The sequence below is a fragment of the Esox lucius genome, chromosome 25 (genome assembly GCF_011004845.1).
Source record: "Esox lucius isolate fEsoLuc1 chromosome 25, fEsoLuc1.pri, whole genome shotgun sequence".
NCBI classification, from domain to species: Eukaryota; Metazoa; Chordata; class Actinopteri; order Esociformes; family Esocidae; genus Esox; species Esox lucius.
The window spans coordinates 10,310,529-10,335,502 of NC_047593.1; the positions used below are offsets into that span (position 1 = coordinate 10,310,529).

At 39.8% G+C, this 24,974-nt stretch overlaps 1 protein-coding gene across 1 annotated transcript; it reads right to left on the reverse strand.

Moving 5' to 3' along the window:
• Window positions 1-20,857: 20,857 nt before the first annotated feature.
• On the reverse strand, window positions 20,858-24,928 carry spcs3 (signal peptidase complex subunit 3). The gene is given in 4 exon segments (NM_001304229.1): window positions 20,858-21,363; window positions 21,633-21,748; window positions 21,998-22,148; window positions 24,670-24,928. Coding segments are annotated over 4 exon segments (543 nt in total). The 5' UTR covers window positions 24,813-24,928; the 3' UTR covers window positions 20,858-21,230.
• Window positions 24,929-24,974: the final 46 nt, after the last annotated feature.

Sequence of the window (24,974 nt, forward strand, 5' to 3'; positions counted from 1 at the left end):
CAATGACCTTTAAAGCAAGGTGCCGTTTGTGAGGAAATTGTTATTCTTTGCAAACTATCTGCTAATTCACCCTTGCAAGTTCCAAACAAAGAAGATATACAGTATATAATCATATTGAGGCTGATAATGGTCTGATGTAGTCATGAATGCATTAGGAAATGCTGGTTTATTCTGAACGAGAAGCTTGTATGTAGAATCTTGACTTAGGTTAATTGTTCGATGGCAGTGGCTTGGGATACTCTGGGCATTATTGACTCATACAATGGAAATAGATTGAAGGACTTGTGCTCTGCACTGAACCAATCATTTAGTAAAAAGATTCAAACTTTACATCATTTGTTATTATTGACCACGTTAAAATCTAGCATACCAAAGCACTAGGTATTTACTGAAATTAAAACTAAAAGGACTATAAGAAAAAAGACTATAAGAGCTAAATACAACCAAGAAAAATGTTATCTACAAGTACATCTACATACTAACCTGATAAAAAAGTATCTATTAGGTACTTTTAACAAAAAACCTAGAGACCAATGTCACAATCACATAATCATAGATTTAAGGAACAGCATTCAAAAGATTCAGTCTAATGAAATATTTTCTCTTTATGTTGAAATAAACTAATCTGACAAATATTTGCTTTACTCTAATTATTTTATAAGACATTTTTGGGTGGAAAGAGACAAACCTGGCCTACATGGAAGGTCAGACAGAAAGAAAACTCTTCAAGCGAATGTTAATACCCAACTGGCATTTGCCAGACAATACCTGAGCAAAGACCAATATAATTTGAAAGATGCTCAGGACATGTAAGTCAGTGATTTGTTTGGTAAAAACAAAACACTTCTTTTGACTAGAACCTCACACCGACCATAAGGCAGGTGAAACAGTCGAAGCAGTACTGTAAAGAGTGGGTAGAAATTCCTCCCAGACAATGTAATAAAATTACATGAAACGGCTACATTTAGTTATTATAACCGAAGAGGGGGAAAAAACAGCTATTAAATCTAGAGGTGTTCTTATTTTCTTTCTGCATTATGAAATTGCATTTCTGTCGATTTTTGATGAATAAATAATTGCAAATCATAGTCTTTCATTGTTAAATTAGGATACCTGTATCTGTCAGTGATGTTGAGATGATGATGTTGTATCCATATGTCCAAATGCATAAAAGAAAGGATAACGTAAATACATCCTCTGGAAAGTTATCACATTACTATACTGAAATGATGGTCCCCTGTCTCCCAGGAAAGCACAGAATTAGGCAAGACCTGGTTTGCCCTAATTTAAAAGGTATAATATTTCAATATATATCTATCACCAGATAAATAGAGCTACAACATTAGCCAGCAAACTGTTCACATCAAATAAACCCCTTTTGTCATACAGGGATGTGTTCTTTGAAACAAATTCAAATTTTACAGTCAACAAGTAATGATCCAAAAATGTGTAGAGCTCATTGTAAAGCACTGAGAGTTAACCTCTGGTGTGTTATCGTCGCCAAATGGCATACTGTCAAAATTGAAATGTCTGTAGCCAGTAACAAAGTGTGAGAGTTGATATCCACACAGTTTCCATTATGACTGATTTTATACAAGTACTTTAATCTCAGATTACAGGATTGTGATTACGTAGTTATTATGGATTCTGTGCATCTGTGGCACTGCACTTTATATTCCCCTAAACAGTCGACAGGTGTTATGGCTTTTTTTTCATCGCAGTTCATTTAGGGAACACATATCCTGCCCACCCAGAGGCATCCTGGCTCACACCAGGTCAAAACATTTGTCTCTGTATTCTTTTTCACTGGGCTCATCCTGATTAGGTACATAATGGAGGGACTAAGTATTCCCTTAAGACTCTTCACAAGCTGATTTTTGTTGGAATTTAGATAAAAAGGGGACTAGGGTGAGTAGCATCCACAGAGGTCAGTAGTGTAGAATACAAATATATCAGACATTTTGTGGAAGAGTCCCATTAGGCCCACTAGATATTTTTATTCCCTGTTAAGTACTGGTATGTATTGTTCTCTAAGTGTGAGCCAGGAGCAAGTGTACCCATGTCCATTTCATCGTTTGGATTTCAGCACTCCTATTCTGAAGTCTCCTCCACCCTCAAGCGTTATGAAGACTCTTGCCTCTAGACCTCATTTTTTCCTGCCTTGGTTCTCTGGCTACAGTCCTTTCATCAACGTCCACTCCACTATCAACACCAGAAATATCAGTCTGTACAAATTACAATCACTAGAAGTTCCCAGGCGAAGAAAGCTACCACTGCGTATTATCCCAAAACAAAAGATTCAAAACCGCCACCATCCTCTCACCCCCACCTCATAACAAAATATTTTCCCATCCTCTGGCTTTCTACAATGCCACGACCTTAACCTAAAAAAAGACAGGAGAAAAAAACAAAACATACACGAACTTGGAGTCAAATCAATAAAGAAAAGGTAATGAGTACCAGTGTGTGTGTGCGTGCGCGAGCGTCTGGACAAGAGTGTGTGTCTTTGTGTCCGTGCATATTCAAATGTCCTAAATGTGAGGCCAGCCAGAGTAAGCATGAGGTTTTTCTAATGGCTGGTGTTTATTTAGGCTGTGGGAAAGGGAAACCATTAAGTGGTAATGAAAAATTAATCTAAAGGCAAGAAAGGGAGGATGTGGACATTGGCAAGTGGGCAAGTAGGAGTTTTTCTCTGCGTCTGTAATGAAAACATCCATACGTCCACCTGTAAAGCAAATACGTCAATAATTACAACAAACTCCCTCCTGCACACATTCTCTGATTACCAGACTCGGAAAGCCTACAACTTCAGGCCCACTTCTAAAGGATGTGCATGGTGACGTTTATGAACTGGAACTTGACATGTTCCTTATCTTCGGGTCAACATCTTCGGGCTTGGTCGGCAAACTCTCAAAGCATTTCCTTTGTTAACTGGGTCCCTTTGATTGTGATGTTAAGAAAGCATGCTGTAAATTGTGACTTGGAGCTCTACTGTAAAAAAGTAATCCTCTCAACTTTGACAACCAAAGATCTAAATACTATATGGATTGCTTTGTTCAATGAATTTGACAATTGACACCTTTACCTGTGTTTTTCTCTCCGTTCTTATGCATTAATATCTGTATTTCAGATCCTTATCAAGATCAAGAGACAGCTTTAGTCAGCGAAGGCAAATTGTAGATAAACCGCCTGATGGGTACTGGAGGACCTTGACTGAGCAATTGATGGATTAGGTCAACCTGTCTGGGTGGCAATTGGTAGCAGAGCTGGAGGGCCAGCATGATGGGAAAGCCCTGGTCACTACTCTTCAGAACGAGAGTGATCCAATTGAATTCTACACCACAGCAAAGTAATAAGTAGAAAAAAAGTAAAGAGGATTTTAATTACATTTTCCAGTTAGAGTAGTTATACAGCCCTGTCTCGCAGTAATTTTCCTAATTAGCATTGGGTTGTTTTGTTTGGCTTTAATATGTTGGTTATATTTGAACATTAATTCTCTCCAGAAATATAACTTTTATTGTAACCAATATGCTTTACAGTGCCTTGTACAAGTAGTCAGATCCCTGACCAATTCTCTTGTTTCACTGAGTAACAAATGGTACATATACATTTATTTTGATTTAAAACACTGACAACACCTCATCCATTAAGTATTGTGTTGAGTCTTCTATCTTGGTCTCATCTGACCACAGCACCTTTCCCCACATTGCAGTTGGGTCACTCATGTTTTCATATTACAGCAAGTTTTTGAGTAACACCCTCTTTCTTGCCACCCTCCAACAGAGGCCATCTTTTTGCAGTTCTGGATATGATTGACTGAAAAAACATTACCTCATTCACCTCCACTGAACGCTGTAGCTCCTTCAAAGTGATTGTTGGTCTCTCTGTGACTTCTCTCACAAGTCTCCTTGTTTGAGTGCTGAGTTTTTGAAGGAAGCGTTTTGGAAAGCACAGAGAAAGTATAAGCAGACTTAAAAAGCATATGTATAAGTAAAATGTAGTCTCTTAATGGTTTGATATATGGCAGTGGTGTATAGGTCACCTACTGAAGTTAGCTAAGAATTACCCAATATTCCTTTTGTATACATTCTTGACTGTCAAAATAATATTCTGTTAACCATTACACTGTGAATCAAGACTATTTACAAGTGTCTACTTTTCACAGAGCTCTGTATTTGAATGGCATCATTCCATGCATGTTGAAGTGAAAAAAATATCTAATGACATGCATTAACATAACACTTGCAGTAGCACCACCAAGGTAGTGGGCTTCCTGCGCACATAGAACTGGTTTACAGTCAAGTGTGCTAAGCATTCAATTGCAGTTGTGATGGATCATTCCATTAGTGTCTTTGAGCAAAATATAGTAAACCTATATAGTAAACCTTTAAAAATTGCACCTGATGTATTTTATCTAGAATTCTCATTTTTGTCTATGTAAAACAATTATAGTTATGCATTTTCACATGGTGGGGGCTGCACCAAGTGCTCGCCAATGGTTTCAAAATGATTACGATAAATGTAATCTCTGTCAGAGCTGCGCACGCCAAAAGATAAATATTACAGTTTCCGCCAAAACACACAGAACATACAGTATCGTTCATCAAATCCAAAATAACCTGCACACTCATCTATCATTTTTATTATAGATAATTTATTTAAAAAAATTTAAGGTGTCAAGCCATTACAAAATGGTCCATAGATCAAAGACACACTTGAACCTGATAGACCCTGCTGTGTTTTGGGGTGGTTTGTAATACTCCTGCAAACACACTTTTGGAGTTAACTGAGATTTACTTTTCAGCAGTGGATTCCTGGGCCCCTGACCTCTAGGGTTCGAATTCAACAGTGGATTTATGACCGCTGACCTCTAGGACTCGACTTCAGCAGTGGATTCCTGGCCACTTACCTCTAGGGCTCGAATTCAGCAGTGGAGTCCTGGCCCCTGACCTCTAGAACTCGTCTTTAGCAGTGGAGTGATGACCCCTGACCTCTAGAACTCGACTTCAACAGCGCACCGCCCTGTATGCATTATGTTGGACTAATGACAATCCAGCCTTTTCTAAAACCAACTGCCAAATAAGCCAACACTACCAACCACACTAAAAAAAAATATTATCACACCCAAATTCATACAAAACTTAATTTAGGATTTCTAAAAAAAATATTCTAAAAATGTTCCGTCCGTCCGTCCCCTCCCGTTGTTCCAAAACTCTGCAGACAGTGGGGCGCATCATGACCCACTTCAGCTATGACCCTGCGTTTCCACAGCTCTCTGATAACTTCCATCTGTTACCAAACACTACTGCTCCTTTCTGAGTGCCTGCGGACCTATAAGATGTTCGTGTTTTTACTTTAGGAATCAAACTCAAACAGAATCAGTGACATGCACCCCTATTTATCTAGTAAGTCATTTTCAGCCCATAAACAAGGAATGGCTTTTGTTTCTCAGCCTAAGAATGTCTTTCTCACGTTTGAGCATTGCTTAATGGTTACAGCAAATTGTTGTCATGCTGTTTTAGAAAAAATAAGCATTAACTTTCTTATTCAAACAAACCATGTCTCTCTTCTCTAAGGTTCATGGTAACATTAGGTTAAGCAATATTAAAGATTTTACATACTTATACTTAGAGGTTTATGACCTATAAAGTTACAGGCAGGATGTATAAACATATTTGTGTTGGGCATTGTGGATGGATTTCTTTGTGGAAGACTGATTTGTAGGGTGCTAAGTCATATTCTCACACTCTCTCTAAAAACCATGAAAGCCAGAATAGGTCTTTGCCAATATCACCACAGGAAAACGTGTTTATGTTCATCACCACCACAAACCGCAAAACCAAAGAAAATACTGCTGGGCTGTGTGAAAACCTGAACTCCCAGACTAGCTTGAGTAGAGAAGCCTACACAGGCTTGGCACAGCTAAAGGCAACTATCCAAATGCTTGTCTAGTCTGAGTCATTAACACACATCTTGGTTAGATTCCATTCAGTTTCCTTCTTTCCCATTGTCTAAATTTAGGTCCTTTCTACACAGCAGAAGAGGCTTATCCATTCAAAGGGGAACACATTAGCCACTATCACACAGCTTTGTCAGTGGTTTTGGAGATTGTGACAGGTGTGTAATAACAATTACGTACAAATCCTTTGCCTTGACATTTCTCCAGCCAAGAGACAATGAGTCAAACTTTGTCTATGGGATATCGTTTCAATAGCTGTTCTGAACACGGCAACAGGACATAATGCTGTGAATGTTTATATGAGCCGGGGTTCTTCCTTACCATGTAACCTGGCCAGGAAAAAACAAGAGTGCCCGATACTCCCAGCCCTCATTACCACGCATTCAATACAGAGAAATACAAAATCTATAATATATTGAGTTAACTGAGTGCAAGTTGATCAAAGTACCTACATCCTCTTGATAACAAATAAAAGCTCCAGGATTTCAGCGCTATTCAATCTTTTGTCACATCATTGAAATTCAAACAAGAATGGGTAGTACAGTGTCAAACTACACTGTTTATAACTGAAAAAACATTATTTTAGCAATTTGACAGTAAGACACAGAAGAGCTGCAAAATTAGCCTACAACAACAGAAATTATATATTTGATTACTTTATTGGCGGAAAATGATGTTTGGAAAAGGCAGACGTTTTGCTTTTAATTAAAATTCTCAAAATGTTGAAAGCAGCAGGTTACCCGGAGGTCTATATGGAACATAACACCAGTCTCAAATTAAAATGATAACAAACAATAATTATCATCAAACTTAACACAAAATATGAACTGAGGACTAATCAATTCACAGTACACCACAGAACTAAAAACAACACACCATTTCTTCTAAAAGAAAGCAGCAAATTGAAAGGGATGGATTTGGAATAGTTTGCTGTCCAGGTCGTCCCCTTGGATACAGTTTGACAAAACAAACGTCTTGACCACCCCAAATGTTCTTTAAAGGATGGCCAATATCCTCCACGGAGGGAAGGAAGCCATGTCAATTGCCTTGGTCTTACTGATTGTCAGATATGCGTTTGCGTTCACACCATATATTACATCACTGTGCCCATTATTTACTATCATGCGTTCTTCCTGCTATTGAAATTGTGCAAGACTTATGACCTCTGTGAAGAGGGGGGAGGGGATGCTTGGAGAGCAGCTAGGATTCCCATTATAGGTGTGTGTCTGTGTGCTAGCGACTGGGTGTGTCTTCTACTCGGTCAACAACAATGGAGCGGGTGGATGAAGGGGTTGTGGGGGTGTAGATTCACTGCCGTCAGAGAGCCTTTGCGTGCTGCATCATATGTAATGCAAGTATATGTTCAATAAAACCGAGTTGTTTAATGCGTGCCAATTTAATTTGGTTACATTCATCAATGAATGGGGTGGAGATTTTGCTGAAATATACACGTGTCCAAATATGTAAAGAAAACTACGTTCCAGGCAATGTACATTTTCACATGACTGTCCGTAAGAAGTTTAGCAAGATGTTTATGGCAGATGTAGTCAGGTAAGCTACCTAGGTACTCTCACTCTGTAGCAAATTTTGTCAGTAATATTTATCTAGCTAGGTAGGGATGGTTTTCAGATTAGCATAAAGCATTGCTAACTAAAAGTGAGATGTTTACATTTTCAATATTCAAAACTTTCATATCAATATTTCTCTGTATATATGGAGCATTTATATTAGCGATCTTGGTTTGCCATTCCATCTTAGAGTGACCACAACTGAGACGTAGTTCAATGGTTGCACCAGAAGGCGTGGGCCTAAACATGGCAGACACAGCAATGTTGAATAGCTGGTCCCTATGAATAAACTGGGGCATTCTGTAGAACTCCCAAAATCCAAAAGGACAAACAAATGCGGTACCATGTTTATCAGCCTCCTCCATCTAAATCTGGTAGTAGCCTGATTTAAGATCAAGAACCAAGAACCCTGTGGAGGCAGAGAAGGCTTCATCATGGTGAGGTAGGCATGATTGTTTGCTAATTAAACTTAATCACTGAGCCTTACATTGCCATTATTCTTTCTCACAACCAGGATGCAAGAAGCAAAAGTGGACTCAGAATGTTGGTTGACACCGCGGTCCAGTAGGACTTCACCCCCCCCCCCCCCCCACCCATAATTCAAATCAAAAAGTGACAACTTCATATATTCTAGATTAATTACACATAAAGTGAAACATTTCCAGACCTTTTAGTTTCAATCTTAATGATTACAGTTTACCGCTCAAAATAAAAAATCCAGGATCTCTAAATATAAAAAAATATATATATTGCATCATCTTCCGCTTATCCGTAAAATTATATATATATAATACAGAAAATGTATAATACTTTCCATGAGCAGGGAAGCGATAATCATCAGGATTGAAACAAAAAGGCTTGAAATGTTTCACTTTATGTGTAGCAAATTTACAATACATGAAAGTGTCACTTTTTGATTTGGATTATGTAAAAAACTTTTCCACGATATTCACATTTTCTAAGATGCACCTGTATGTCTTGATGGTGAATACGCCCCGTGCTTGACCTTAGTGTGACCCTCCACTTCGTGAGTGTGACCGCTCTCCAGATCATAATCAAAGAACAGCTCAGACATGCAGTTTGAGTGTTATTCGCTCACTCCAGCAGGTACAGCGGATATGCTACAGTCAACGCTCATGCTGAAGGTTTGAGCAGGTTTTCTTATTTTGTAGAGAAGCTGCTTTTCATCACAGCGAGGTAGCACTGAATTATGTCCCAACACAGTCTTGGGTGAGATGACTATGTTATGTTTTGTCTCATTCCTCAGCACAACCTGGCACGGAGCCTTTGGACGAGGATAACCAGTATGCGGGAGTGTGACCCACAAACATTGAACAATCCATTTTGGAACAGTATGATGTGCTGGAATCACTTCAGATGTTTTGCCTTGCAGTTTTGCCAAACCCAAGTTACCGTTATCACATTGCAGTTTTTTTACTTTTCCATAGACAAATCTTCTGGGCTATGGTTGTTTGTTTTGATCTGAGAGTACTTAGAGCTTCAAGGGTGTCAGTGCCAGTTAAAACTTGTTTGACGACGGTAACACCGACGTTTGAAACGACTAAGCAAGTGTTGGCACCTCCAAATAAATCCGTAGATAGTCAAATTGCATAAAAGACGGCTTTACAAATAAAAAACCATTAGAAATTAGGCAAACATTTCGATAGAATATGGTAATATCCCTAGCAGAAAGAGGTTACTGGAAACTGAGAAAAACTAAGAAAAACAAAGTTAGTCAACGGTCCTTCAAAATCATCCTCCCCAGGATCCTGGGCTGAACAATGTAGTAATACTAGCTATTGAGACTCCTAGCTTGTGTAACAAACAACTGCTTTGATATGAAGTAGCCCATGTTATGAGAGGTTTACAATGTGTGCACCTAATAGGAATTGCCCACTGGTTCCATTGGCTGTCAACTGTTCTCTAACTCACTCAGTCCCAGACTTATTGATGGACTGTTCCTCCAATAATGGCATGAATTATTCCTAGTAGAAATAGACAGGTCAAAACGCCCACAAATGAATCTGAATACTTGCCAGGTGTCAAGTCATCGCGCCCTGTGCTCCCAATGTCGCTCTCAATCTCAACAAGAATGGCTTTAATATTAGTCTGAGGACTTTTCAGCCTATTTAGACAAGTCAGCAAAAAAAAAACTCTATTTTGATTTCATGCTGCAACACAATGAATTATTGAAAAGTCCAAGGGGGTGAATACTTTTGAATCTTGTTTGCCCCTTACCCCTGGGCACCTGTTGCCTTGTTTGATTACCTTCTGGGCATGTGCAACACAAAACCCTGTCCCAGATACTCAATGTAACACCTCAACTTTTAATTAACACTGCTAAACGGAGTGGGGCACTGCTAAACAAATTCTTATTCGCTCATTAGGCAGAAACAATACCAATAACAATCAGCATGTCATTGTGAGAGTAGCAGGGAAAACACAAAAAAAAATTTCGTTTTCATATAACCTGACACATTCTCCTTGCATCATATGCCATTTTGTCTCTCTCTCACACACACACAAACATATACAAAACACACACACACACATACACAAACATATACAAAACACACACACACACACACACAAACATATACAAAACACACACACACACACACATACACAGTGTACCGGAGCCCAGGTGGGCAATTAACAGATTGGTCTTTTTTATATGCCAGGTTTCATGCTAAATCAAGTAAAAAATGTAAAGTATCATATTCATTTAAAAATTGACCCGGAAATGGTTTACATAACTATATGGACAGTGTGCAGAGAATGTGCAGATGAGCCTTTTCCTACAAGTGTTTGCAATGCATGAAGCAATTTTTCCTCTGGCAATTAGAAGCTGTGCAAAAGTGAAGCCTACACTGCTGGTCTGTGCTATCAGGTGAATTGATGTTCTCTAGTTGAGCAGGTGTCTCCCTTCTGACGAATATGGCATGTGCAAATTGAGCAAGATGAGATTACAGGATGACCGTCAAGATATACGAGTAATTTACTGACATTGTGGTGTTGGTGTGTCTTAATACATTTAACCGGATGTTTTTTTTTGTAATATAAAAAGTATCTTCCTGTTATATACACCATGTAGTGGGCTGTGCCAAACAGCTTTGCTTCATGAAGAATATCATTATTTAGTTTTTTTTAAATCTAAAACTCACATTATTTGACCTTACCCAACCATGCAGTCAAAGTTTGCTGTGATGAATTCCCCATCACTTTGGATAACCACCCACGTCTGAAGTTCTTTCTCCATCACTCAAAAAAAAAATAAAAGTACATCAGATTTATATACACCCCCACTTAAGTGTCAGTACAAGCAATGCAGATAATAGTATTATATATATATATATATATATATATATATATAGGGTGATATCAGGTAAATTGGGCCACTTTTTGGTAAATCGTTTGGGACAATAATACAATACCATATATGCCTTTTCCATGTGTTTTTATGATTAATAATGACTGTTTTTGATAATTTTGTGTTGAAATTATTTAATAAAATATAAATATTTAGGCCCTACAGTTCTCGAAACATCAGCTGTGCCAACTTTTTTTGCATGAGCAGTTTCAGGTAAAATGGGCCAGTCAAACTGCAAAGGGAAATAGTAATTTATCATAAAATTTTAAAACACAGTTGCTTATAAAGCCACATAACATTTAAACTGCATTAAACAAACATGTTCATATGTGCCATTAAAAAAAGGCCATTTTGGAACAGCATAGATCATTGAACTGATGTCAGTGGTGTGTGTGTGTGTGTGTTAGGTCTTACTGAACGAATGGGGACCAAATGTCCCAATGAGTATAGTAAAACCAGAAAAAATTGACCTCATTAGGACCTTTTGCCGGTCCCCGTGAGGAAAAAGTCAATTTCCGGCTCAGGGTTTAGGGTCAGACTTACAATTGATTTTATAGTTAGAATTGGGGTTTCTTTAAGGTCCAGGCGTTGTTGGTTAAGTTTAGGGTTAAGGTTAGGCATTACATCTAGGTAAAGTTTAGGCATAAATGTTACTTTATTGAGGTTAAGGTTAGGTTTAGGGTTAGATTAGGGTTAGGTTAAGGTTAGGGTTAGGTTTAGGGTTAAGTTTAGGGCAAGGGAGCATGCAATTTCTATTTTCTGGTCCCCATGAGGGTAGCTGTGTGTGTGTGTGTGTGTGTGTGTGTGTGTGTGTGTGTGTGTGTGTATGTGTGTGTGTGTGTGCTGCCAGACAAGTTGTTGTCTCCCCCTTCTCTCCGGCACACACCTCCACACATGGCTGGCCAACCTGTCCAACGACCTTTGTCGAACTGAACTGGTCCTGAAGCCCAGACTCGTATGCCTAAACTTTACCTAGATGTAATGCCTAACCTTAACCCTGAACTTACCCAACAACGCCTGGACCTTAAAGAAACCCCAATTCTAACTATAAAATCAACTGTAAGTTTGACCCTAAACCTAAAAAAAATTCTGGTTTTACTATACTCATTGGAACATTTGGTCCCAAATCGTTCAGTAAGACCTAACCCGCACATACATACATACACACACACACACACACACACTCAAACACACATGTATGTGTGTTTGTGAGTGATACAGATGATGGCCCATTTTAGCTGAAACCATGTTGCCCATTTTACCTCAGTGGGTTAAGGTAAATTGGGCCGCCAAGAAAAACATAACTTTTTCAAAAAATATGTTCATATACAAAACTAACAACATTAATTCTGATTGATGCCATCAAGACAGATATTATGCATAGTTTTTTTTATGTGCATGTTTTTTTTTTAATAGATTTATCATCCTTATAATAGTTTAGTTAGATTTGGTATGCCAAGCTACTTACCATGCAGCTTTCTGGTGCAGTCTTGATTTGAAGTATTGCCCTGCCCACCATAGCAACCATAAACCAATCAAATCACCTGTTACTTGTCAAGCACAGTTATGACAATAGTTTGAAATCTTTTGCAGTCATTGGCTCTAAATTCCAGAGGGGCTGGGACCATAGACATTATAAAGAATAGACGCCGCATCGACCGCTACTGCCTACTGGCGCTGACGAGCCGTGGGACCGCCATCTTGGACCGGTCAGCTGCTCCACTCAATGTAATCTGTTTTGGCAGGTGAAACGACCTGTCAGCGCATTTAATGAATCATGAAAAGTGACTGTTTTTATTTAAACTACACATTTACTTTGTTGAAACTCCCTTGAAAAGTCTGCAAACTTAATTAATGTAGCAATTTTCAAAACACAGTTACAAGTGCTTTTCAGAACCCAGAGGGAAAGGGATCAGGGCTAAGACAATAACAAGGACATAATGTAAAGATAAACTTCATTATACACAAGCTCACAAACTTAGTGTAAGGCAAAGGAGACCAACATTTGGATTCCTGGAGACACACACCATGAGGCTAGAGTTCATGAAACACAAACAAACAGAGGTATTTACAGACCCAACAACACTTACAGCAGTATTCACATAAAATGTGACAGACCACTGTTTTCAGGCAGTTTTAAGCCATTGCTTTCAGATTCAGTGTTAATCTTGTCAGAATGATGACAGATATGACATAAAGATACTATGTGTGATGAGTAAGGTTAAAGTACAGATAAAGCTTAGAATTAGTTTTGGGATGTTGGAATTTAGGATTAAAGTCTTGAATTGTCGTGGAACCACACACATGCACACGCTCTAAAACCCCTGAAAGAGGACAGTTCTTCCTCGTGCTCCCTTTCTGCAGTTCAAGAGAGGTGAGTTTGGTAATGTGGTGCCTTATTTTGAGAAACACAGACACAACCAATGACAACAAGTCAGAATGATGGTTGTTGATGCCAAACTGAGTCTCCTCAATGTGTTCCCCAAGCAGAAAAACATCCTCCGTTCCAATCTCCTCCCGGACGATGTCTGTGACTGTCGACACCTTAGGAGCTGGCATTGGTGAAGCTTGGCGGATCACCCTCTCTGCAGCACTCAGCACCTTATTAAAATAATAATTTAAAAAAATACATTATAATTTATATAGTGCTTTACACAGGTGAGACACCACACCGAACCATCAGGCGGCGGAAGATGGCCTGGAAGTGCCGATGGATTGTTATTCCAGCCTCCTTATATGGAAAACAGGCACACAATACATACATTACTCACAAGACATAAAGATATTCATAAGGTATATTTTCAAAATTGTAATTAAAAGAACACCAACCCTACCTGACGCTCTGATTGAATTAAATAGGAGCTCCAAGTGATCTTGGCTGAACCTGTAGGTGAGCACATACCGCTGAACTAAATAATAAGCTTGTTTGAAAACCATTCTACTATCAGATGTTCTGTTGCCTTTATTTTAAGTGTGGTGGGTATGAGACATGAGAGGTAACTTACTTTTGTTAGGGTGAATTACACGTGAATAATACACAGTGTTGGGCAAGTTACTTGGAAATTGCAGTGAACTAAGCTATTAGTTACTCTGTCATGAATAAAGCTTCACTACACAAAAGCTACCACCCAGTCAAATGTAGCAAGCTAAGTAACACAAAACACAAAAAAATATATATATATAAAAAAAAAAAGTTACACAAACACAGCAGTAGGCTAGTTCATTACATAGGAAGCTACTTTAAGTTGTGCTAATTTCACATGACAAGAAAAGTAGCTTGTGTGGCCAAGCTACTTGGTAAATAAAGGAGTTACTACTACTGAAAAAAGTTACTTGATTCTGAAAATAGTGAAGCTACCACCAAAATACTAAGTTACTAGCTAAGCTAGTACTGCACAACAATGATAATCTTTTATTTATATAAATATATAATTAGCTGGCCAATGTTATACCAGCAATATTTGCTTTATTTCTACAATAGCATTCTTGAGTCAGTGTTATAGAATATGACTTATCAAGTCTCAGTTCGCTGGGTGAACACCTGCTGGTGCAGTAAACATAGCCTAGCTAGCTGGATACGATTTCAGTACAGTAATATCAAAGATCCTTGCTCCTTCTCAACTCTCTGGTAATATTCTAGTCAAAAAATACAACCAATAATACGGTAATGTTAAATCTTACTTGTGAAAAGTAATCCCCCGAGCCCTGCTTTCGATGGTCCGCCGATATGAGCAGGAGTATGCTCCATAGTGCTCTGGCATCGTTGCTTCTGCTGCTACGCAAATAGGAGTATGACCGGTCAAACATGGCGGCCGTATTTCTCGCGCCCCAGCAGCCAATGCGGCGTCTACTCTTTATTATGTCTATGGCTGGGACCCCCTAACCTTAAATGGCCCATTTTACCTGATGGCCCATTTTACCTGATATCACCCTATATATATATATATACATATATGTAACAGTTGTTTCATGACTTCCATCTGTATTTACTATTTACCGAGTTAGAAAAAAATATGAACGACTCTGCTTAATTATTGGCACTATCTGGGACACAAACTACTTTTTTACAACTTTTAACAACCCTCGGATGGTAAGAACAGAAAGTCTCAAGCCGCTGCTGACGAGAGTTTTTGCCGGTCTTTTATGGCTATCGATAGATAGCTCAAATTATCTTTCCTGTCAGGCTCTGACTTTTGTATGAAAAGCCATTAATGTTCATAATCAGCTACAGCACATTTATTGAGTGCTAAACATGGAACATTGCAAATAATAAATGTACATTTAGCACAAACTAATTTAATACCAAACGTACATCCAGGCCAGTTACAGTAGCTTAGTTAGCAAAGCAAGCTCGCTACAAATATTGACTGTCAACATTATCGTAGTAATTTTAGTTTGCGTTGAATTAACTCACCGATTGATTGGCTATAAATGCATCGGTCAACCCCAAACAGCAGTAGAGGGTGGGAGAGTGGTTGTCTTCCGTTTTTCTTGAAAATATTATTCGTTTTTACGATTTTATTACTTCTGTGAGGGTCTCGCTCCTGGGATGTTCTGTTCTCGGTCATCAAGAGAAAATCCCACGGGGCACTGCCAGCTGTGATTTACATTATATCGGGAATCACGGCCAAAATCCAACCGACTCCACAAAAAGCATACGTATCAATCCATCAAAGTCCATTATTCAGGAATAGTACATATCCGTACGTCTTGTCGTTTCTAGACACATTTTTTTTTTTTAGAAAAAACTAAATAAGCAACATTGCTTGCTATATTGCCATTGTCTAATAAACCTCACTTCCAGACTGAGGTGTTAGGCTTTAAGAAAACGTATAGGCCTAAAAAAATTGCATCTGGGACCACTTCTCTCTACTGTACTCTTGTCCACTGCTTTACAAGTTGTTATCATATATACTATACATAAGATGAGCAATCCATCCGAAATACGAATTCCTATACTATACATAGGACAAACATAAATCTATGTTGTGACAACTTCCACAATTCTGACCTAGAGTAGTCCAGAAAAAATTACAATGTAATCATCTTTCTAGTGAGGCTGGCTTGCTAAGGTAATTTATTACTCTGCTTTAAAAGTGTAATTAATTAGGATATGTTATCCCCCATCTCCAGTTTCCAGAGTTTAGCTATGTTGTTGTACTACACGATTTTCAGATTACATACAAACCACTTAGAAATTAAACATTTCAGGATTTGAGGTCTGGCGGTGTATAATATTTTTCAAAAGTTGTCCATCTGAATTACACCTATCGTACGGAGGTAGAAAAAGAATGAAGGGGTACTCAATAAATAATAGTCAGTTTTATTCAATGTATTTCTATAGGATATAATTTATCCAATTTGATAGGCAAAATATGTGTAAAAACTGTTATTGTTCAGATGAATAACACTCAAGGGGTTTACTTTGCTTAGCTTAAAAAAAAAAAGTTAAATAAACCGAAAAAAGCTGTGTGTGAAAAGGGTAACATACTGAGTGCCGCCTCCCTTTGACTAGCTAGCTGGCTCCGTTTCTGGCTGACTTTCTTAAGGCTGGAAACCAACTTAGGTCCATTGTTGTGCTAGAAATGAACCGCAGGCTTGGATGGAAATGAACGCCTATGACTGGATGTAAGTTTCTGATGCTACAAAGCGGAGGCCACTTAATGAAAAACACATTTCAGCTGGTAACAAAACCGAGCAGAGGACAGAGAAAGTACATTGTGTGGAGTGAGAGGCCAGAGGGTGTATATTTACACGTGTTTGAATTGCAAGGAAGGAATCAAAAGCTCATGAAGTCACTCATATTGAAGAGTTCACATGTTAATGGAAAGGTCTGCCTTTGGGTGAACATGTTTTCTGACATGACATGTCTCCTCCTCTCTTTCCCTTACCCAATGGGACCAGAATACTATTAGCTAATCCAAGGTGGTTTGGTGGAAGGGGGACAGTACTTCAAGTCTCCAAAGCAAGTATCAGGAAACTGATGGACTGAGCAAGAACGTTTTAAAGGGAAGTATATCATTGAAATATTAACTTTAAACATTAAATGAAGATGTTTTCTCGTCATTTATGCTTGCATTTGTGCTAGCAGCACAGTAAAAACTGTAAAACAAGAAACATTTAGGTCTAGGACAAACACCTATGCCACCTATTAATGGAATGCAAGATGGACATATGATTTCACAGAGCAGGAAATACGGGAGGAAATAGAGGAACTCTTGAATATTCCTGTTAAGAGAGGAATTCCCGAATATTTTCAGGGGAATGCACAGGGCCTGATAACTGACAGACAAACTGACCAAGGACGGACAAACAACACCTGTTGCTTTTTCCCCCCATGGTTGTTATCGCAAAACAAGGGGATTTCAATACAATAGCAGGGCTATTCTTTGTGTCTGGACTTTAGGGATGGGATCATACAATGTCGGTGCATTCTGGAGGTAATAGTCACTGCAGAACATTGGCCAAATACGTGTTGGCTTTGTGTTTGGAATGCCAGCAGTGCCACCTGGGGCTCTGAGTGGCATTGGATCAACAAAAGAACAATAGAGTATTATGACGAACACTGCCTGATTCCTATAATCTTTGGGTACCAATGATGAACACACTAATGCACAATGTTTCTCTCTAACAAAATCCATTCTGCCTGATACATGGGCCTAGGTGACAGCTTACCACCAACGAAAGCCGCTGAGTAAAGAATGGCTTAAAGAATGGCTGAAATGGAGTCAATGGAATGGTATCAAACATATCAGACAATTGGTTTCCATGTGATTGACACTATTCCATTGACTTTGTTCCAGCCATTATTACAGTATGAGACTTCCTTCCCTCAGCAGCCTCCACTGCTATCAAAACATTCTGCACACAAATGTGAGAAGGTTCCATTAGACCAAATTGCTACTGAATCTACAAACATATCAACAAAAACATATGACATGAACATATTCTTTAAATGAAAATATACTTAATCCTTATGCCACCCTCTGACATTTTTGTCCTTTTTGCTCCATTTTTGTTATTTAACAGATGATCTCATCCACATCAACATACAGTTAGACATACAGGAAAGACAAAAAAAATCGACCTTCTTAGGGAGTTTTTCCTAGCCACTGAAATTCAACACCACTGTTGTTTGCTCCTTGGGGTTTAAGGCCGGGTGTCTCTGTAAAGCACTTTGTGACAACTGCTGTTGTAAAAAGCGCTTTATAAATAAATTTTGATTGATTGATTGATTGATTGAAAAGCAAATGTAAGTAGATTTGTCAGAAAGTATACCAAATTCCAAGTTTAAATGTTGCTAATTTATTTTCAATTTACTTCTGTAGTTGACTTGAATTGACCCCAATCCTCATAAAAGTATATCTCTGACGACTTTGTCTCACAGTCACTGAGAGAAATGCCAGGATGGCATCATCAGGGTGAAATATGAGGCTAGCATCAAACTCACTGACTGAGCATTGGGAGGAAGCAAGGAGAATATCTGACTCAGAATCCACCCCCAACATTCTTTAAACATGCCTCTTCTGATTAGAAATGTACCAAAACAAGACAAAAATAAACACTGATAAATAAATTCCATGTGGAAATGTTTTTAAACAATCCTTTATTAAAAATTCCAAAGGTATTTTAAGTTTCGAGTAAATATTTTGTATAAGAGGAAATAAATCAAACAAATGTTGGTCGTGTGGCATTAATACAGTCTGTATAAATAAAAGTTGCTTGTCTCACTGACTTACTGAACAATTAGGGAATCACCTTTCCAACACCCCAAAACATCCCATCCCAGTCTTTACAAACATCCCCACACACCTCCAAATAACAAAGCCTGTTTTCTACCCAACTCTTGAATATTCCAAAGAAGCAGCTCCTGTACCATTCCCCTTTAGCGATCTCTGTAGGCTTAACCCCAGTGGAATATAACTCAGGATCTGGGAGGAGGTCTCACACAGAGCATGAGCACTACTGTACATGAAATGTAAGATAATAGTGGCGGGCGGGCACACCTTTGACCTCCCGCGTCACCTTCGCGTTGGGATTCATATTGCAAGAAGGTGCTGTGTACTGTAACTGCGGACATCTGCCTGTTGACCTAGTGGGTCAGCATCACTCTAAATTTCTCCCGCTGTCTTGATGTAGTAAGCAGCTTGACGATTTAGTTCTTACTGAAAGTTGGCAGGGGAGGCAAATTAAAATGGCTGTAAGTCCTTGCTGTCGTGACTCCCAGTGCTGTAGAGAAGTTGACGCTGTCCAAAAATTCATGCTGTCCAAAAACGCATTAATCTCTGTGTAGTCTTAACACAATCTTAATCTTTCTAAGAAAGTATTTTCGGTAACACGTGTCTAACCCTTAGTTTACCTGCCGTATTCATATTTGTGAACATTGTTTATCACGAGTGGGCTAAGGCAGGAGATTATACATGCACCCACAGTTCTTCTATCGTGAAGCTATACTACTACGCATGACTGGGCTTTAGTGTTTGGCATTGGCCCTGTCAGGAACATCACAGGTCTGTGAACCAATTCGCTGTCTTTGTAGTTTTGGAATAGTATCAGCCTGAACTCTGAATTCCTCTTTTCTCTGTTCAGTGATGCGTAGCTGGCAGGATACCCCACTAGTCGTCCAACATGCATATGTTGGACGAGATGCACCTGGCTACGCCGTATCTGCCCTTGTTTGTTCAGTGAAGTGTGCCTGTTAATCCAAGGTTATCCCCCTGAGCTCCACAGATGAAGCCTGTAGCACTACACAAACCCTTGACTCATAGCAACGCATACCGTTAATACACTCTTGACATGAGTTACACGGGCATTCTTAAACACACACGCCCAACGCCATCACTCTAATAAAATGTCCTTCCCTGATCACCAGATTGGGGGAAAAGTTCGCCCCAACACTCCCTCTCTCTGGTTGTAAGAGCTTACAGGGCTTCTGAATAGGTGCTGAGGGCGATTATCAGTGGTTCCTGAAGCCACTGCGCGGCTTGTCTGAAGAGGTGTTGTAAAACAGACCCACTCGGGTATGCCTGCCGTTTGTCACAGCATAAAAAGACATCTAAATTTAGTTAAGGAAATACGATGTGACGCGCTTCCCATTATATGTAAGTCACTACGAGTTGAATATGTCTAGGTGGTGGATTTCCATTCTAGACACTTCATTGTGCAGTGGCAGCAACACCTCCACAACTCCTGTGTGGTATCCGGCACTCTCGCATACTAGACGAACAAAGAACAGCTCTTATGAACTCGATATTCTCCCACTGATTTTCCAAGATAGAAATCTGGCTTTCGAATGCAAATATTTGGCAAGCTATAATTATGTTTCTCCTTTAACTGGGGCCGGTGTGTCAACAAACCTTGGACTTCTCTGTTCCTATTGTGTGACACAATGGAATTTCTTCCACTAATGTACCTCCCTAATTCCGACTCAAACGTATTAGGCCTTAATGCTGTAATTTTGTATTTCAAGTGTACTACATTAGTCTTGCACAGCCGCTCTATTTTTTTAAACATTATTTTAGTATTTCAGCAGACAGCGTGTTACAGAGGAAATTAGGGATGAGCACTGTGCTCAAAGCAATTTGCTCACATTGTCACACCTGGAATTTGAACAAGCAAACTCGCAGGACCCATGCTCTAACCATCATGCATCTCTACCTGGACCAAGCAGCCTACATCTTTTCATTGATTTAACTAATCTGGACGATGTTTCACGCTGATATATTCATTAAATTCATATGGAATTCACTATTGATAAAACAGAGATGGTTGAGGCAAACATTTTAGAAAATCCTAAAGGATTTTTAGGCCCGAGTCCATCCTTCTATACGTGACCAACACACTAAATGCACTGGAGACAGAATGCGGAAGGTTAGGTGGGTCACGTGTGGCCATGTTGGAAATCGGTCCATAGGTTTAATCAAGGCTCTTCTCTACAAATAACCAATTATACAGAATTAACTTTCAGAATATTTTTTTTATAACAAAGGCAACACATACAGGGAAGAAACAAAGAAGGAATTATTTAACAATTTCCCATTTGCTGTTTGTTTTACTGTCCAGGTCCAAGTACAGCCGTAAAGCTACACGCAGGAACAGTCTGACATTGTGGTTACCAAGTCAATCTGCTCCACAATGTCCCAATATCCACACTAACATACAACTTACAATGTGTGCCCAGTGTATTCCTACCTACTAGGTAGCATGCTAGCAGGGTTGTTTAATAGGCCAGTCCAAATCACTCCGTGTTTAGACTGCGGCAGCACTCAAACCGCAGACAATCAGACCATTTACAAATGTACGCTTTTATTAAAAAGTCAAACGACAGCGGCACTCAGTAGCTCTTGGTGGTCTCATAGGATTCGGGGAATGGGACGGACATGCGCCCGGCTCCCATGACCAGAGGCAGGATGCCGGCGTTGGGCACCACGTTCCAGGACAACGTCAGCGTGATGTTCTTGTTGGCCCTGGGGAGAGAGAATCATGCAATGCCTGTAAACAACACACAGCATTCCTGAAGTATTTCCACTGAGAGGACAGGGAAGGCAGCAGGGGGAGAGGCGGACAGCAAAAGCAGTTGTGTACTGCCCTCTGCTGTGCGCAAATGGTATTACACTGCCACTCTGCGACATGAAAGGGTACATTCCCCACGCAAAACAAAACGGCAGAGACATATTCAAAAAAACAGATTAAAAATTCTAATAAAATAAATCCAAAACATTTATAGTGGCCTTACCGAAGACCGTTTCCATCATCAAAGAAGAAGTACTTGGACTTCATGTCTCTCAGGTTGAGCTTGGTGCTCTCTCCCCTCAGCACAATCTTGTCCCAGAGAACCACCTGATTCAGAGCCTGAAACAACACGTTGCTGTTTAGTATACAAGATGGCAGACATTTGGCCTTCAGCTTATTCATTTCCCAATATAAAGTATGCTCAGTAAAAAAGACTTAAGGAGTAAAGCTGAATATTCTGGACAACAATGCAAAATGCTATCCCTTCACACAAATTGCCTAGGTCTACATCAAGTGTCATTGTGATGACTAGCCAAGCAAACAAAGGGGACGGCCTGAGTGACCCGGGGCCTGGTGCAGGATACTTGCATTGCTCTTGGTGGCATACTCAGCAGACAGATAGAGGAAGAGCTGCTTGACATTCCAGTCGAATATGGGCTTCAGATCAGCTGAGAGGTCAAACGTTATGAACCCCAGATCGCTTCTTTCCCTGGGTCCTGTGAAGTCATCCACGTTTTTCCTGTGAACGGGGTTTAAAAGGGTTGAGTTGGCTTTGTGAAGTGCATTGCTTTATTTAAGACGGATCAAATATTTCCACAAAGAACCGCTTACGTTGTCTAGATTGCATGCGTCTTGTCTGCACCACAAGCTTGGAGGCTACATTTATTTACGGCTTCTGGTGGTACATTTAAGCTGTGGGCAGTAACTACTGTGCAACTTACATTTACATTTTAATCATTTAGCAGACACTTTCTTTCCAGAGCTACTTAGATGAGCAATTAGGGATAAGCCTTGCTCAAGGGCTTGATGCAAATGTCACCTTGCTCGCTCTGTTAACTATTAAAAGCAGCTAATTTGCCCCACGGATCTGTTCTTTCTGGTCGATAATTTGTGACTACATTAAGAACCAGGGAGTACATAGATAAGCCCTGTGTAAGCAATGTATTGCATTAAAGCCTATGTTTTGATTTGGAAAGAACTGTGTGATACATAGTGGATTCACTCGCAACGACTTAACATATTTAATTGAGATTTTCTGTCACACATACACAAGTATTACATAATATTGGCCTGGGGGGGAAAAAAGTGTTATATATTGTTTTTGATAAACTACAAGCAGATTGATGATCACATAAGTATACAATTCCTTTGCTATGACACAAAATAAGAAGTCACGGTATTCGTTGAGGAGTCTATCTGCGTGAAATTGCCACACAATATCCAATTAAATACACAAGCTTCAGGAAGGCCTCCAAAGCGTGGCAATAACCATACCACAAACACCAATGAGTTTGCAAAACTAGTCTGGCGCAGGCTTCTGCTCACGCAAAATAGTCTAAACATTAAAAATCCCCTGGATTACAGTATAATCTTTAACGGTGTGTTTTTCAAGAATATGGCGCAACCACAACTTGGCCTGAAACAGGCAGTGAAACCGAGTGTCTTGGCGTGGAGGTTGTCTATCCGAGGAGCCACCAGTAGGCCAATGGGTTCTCTGAAGGAAGTAGAGTTCCACCGTTAAGATGGGAGAAAAAGCCCACGTGGAGAGTTAACCAGGTGCTCCACAGATCTGGGCTACATGGAAGATGGTGGGGTGAAGGCCATTGCTGAAAATCTGTCAGCTCATATAGAGATGCATGCCAGGGGTGTTCTGACACCATAATGGGGCCAGCTAGTTGCTGTAGTGGCTTAGCCATTTTACAGGCTCCCCAATGAGCGTCCACCGACGTGCTGCCTGGTCCAGTTGTCAAAGCAAAGGCTCCAACACCGTAGCTTTATCGTGAAGGAAAAAATACAAAATGGGAGGACCGTCGAACTACTGAAGCTCATGCTTGTTCTGCGGAGAAAGCCCTGCTAATGGCCACTGCTTTATCCTATGTTTGTCCCACAACACCTGCGTCAAAATGGAGTGCCCAGGACTCCTCACCGAGTGATGCTGAAAGCTACATCTCCTTCGGCAGTCGCAACCCAGCTTCCACAAAACACCTCAGCACTTCCCTTAGCTGAGAGCTGTGCTTCTCCTCGGTCCAGCCTGTAATTGGGGCACGTCATCCTGCGCTGACTGCCAGCTAGATGTCCATGTAGCGCTGAAAGACGCGTCGCAAACAGTTCAGCCACTATAAGGACGGAGTAAACATCCGGGATAGCTCAGAGTCAAAAGACGTAACGCTCCCATTGGTTGACTGCGTTTGAAGCCCACGTCAAACAACTTGGGGGACAGTTTGCTGATACACAAAGCAACAAAAAATGTTTGAAGGTGCATCAATTAGACAGTGTGTTGTTAGGCTATAACACGCCAAATAATGTTTAGTGACAACTGCAAAGGATCCAGAAGTAACCCCAAACCCTCACCTTCTAAACACCTGCATTACAACAAGCCCATCATAGAGTAAGATCCCACAAGTCCTTGAAGGAAACGCAATTTAAAACAGAATATAGACCTGGCTACGGGACAAATCAAAACATATACAATGTCCATGTTTTATGTAACACATTAAGGGCCATTAGGTAGAGTTGTCCCATTCTACGTATCTAGATCGTTGTTTTTGTAGCTGCACAGGGGGAGCAGCAGGAAAGTCATATGTAAACCACATTTACCAAAACGTGTGTTCGCTGTAAAAGATCAAGTTAGAAACGTTCCATCTGCTGGCAGCTCGTGGCGTTGTTCAGGTTACACCAAGAAATGTATGCCGCGCTGACGTGCTCTTCTACTATTGGATATCCTGCAAACAGCACCAGTTGGCATCCTGTCTAGTAACATCGATTGTATCTGAAGTGGTAAATATGTGCCAAAACTAGTATTTTAGTTGTGATTTAAAAGCTGTTTTAAAATGCACGCTTTACTTTACGTTAGTTAACAGTATGATTGATTGGCATTAATCAAGAAAGACGAATGCTATTATGCATTTACTAACGACTTCGGAAAGACATTGTTACTGAGACCAATAACTAAATATAGGAATATAAATGTGCAAAGCACGGACTACAAAATACAGATAAAACAAAGCAATGCAGTTTAATAAATCGTCATCATCACTCACAGCATTACTCTGGAGACATGGATATCCACCGGCACGCTACGGTCTTTGAAGGCAGTCGTGATAAAACAGCCGAACGTCAAAGCTGCCATTACGCTTAGCGAAAACGCGAAGAGAGAATTCGCTCTCGATAATACTGTGTTCATTTTTAAATGGAAATATATTTCGCGTTTATAAATAAGAAGTAGACTAACGGTAAATGCTACACTTCAAGCTGCGAAAGCAGGAAGTGTTATTAAAACGAAAAAACACGGAAGGGGATACTGTTTCTCAATCGATTGAAAAGTAAAGTGAGATTGCACCGCCCC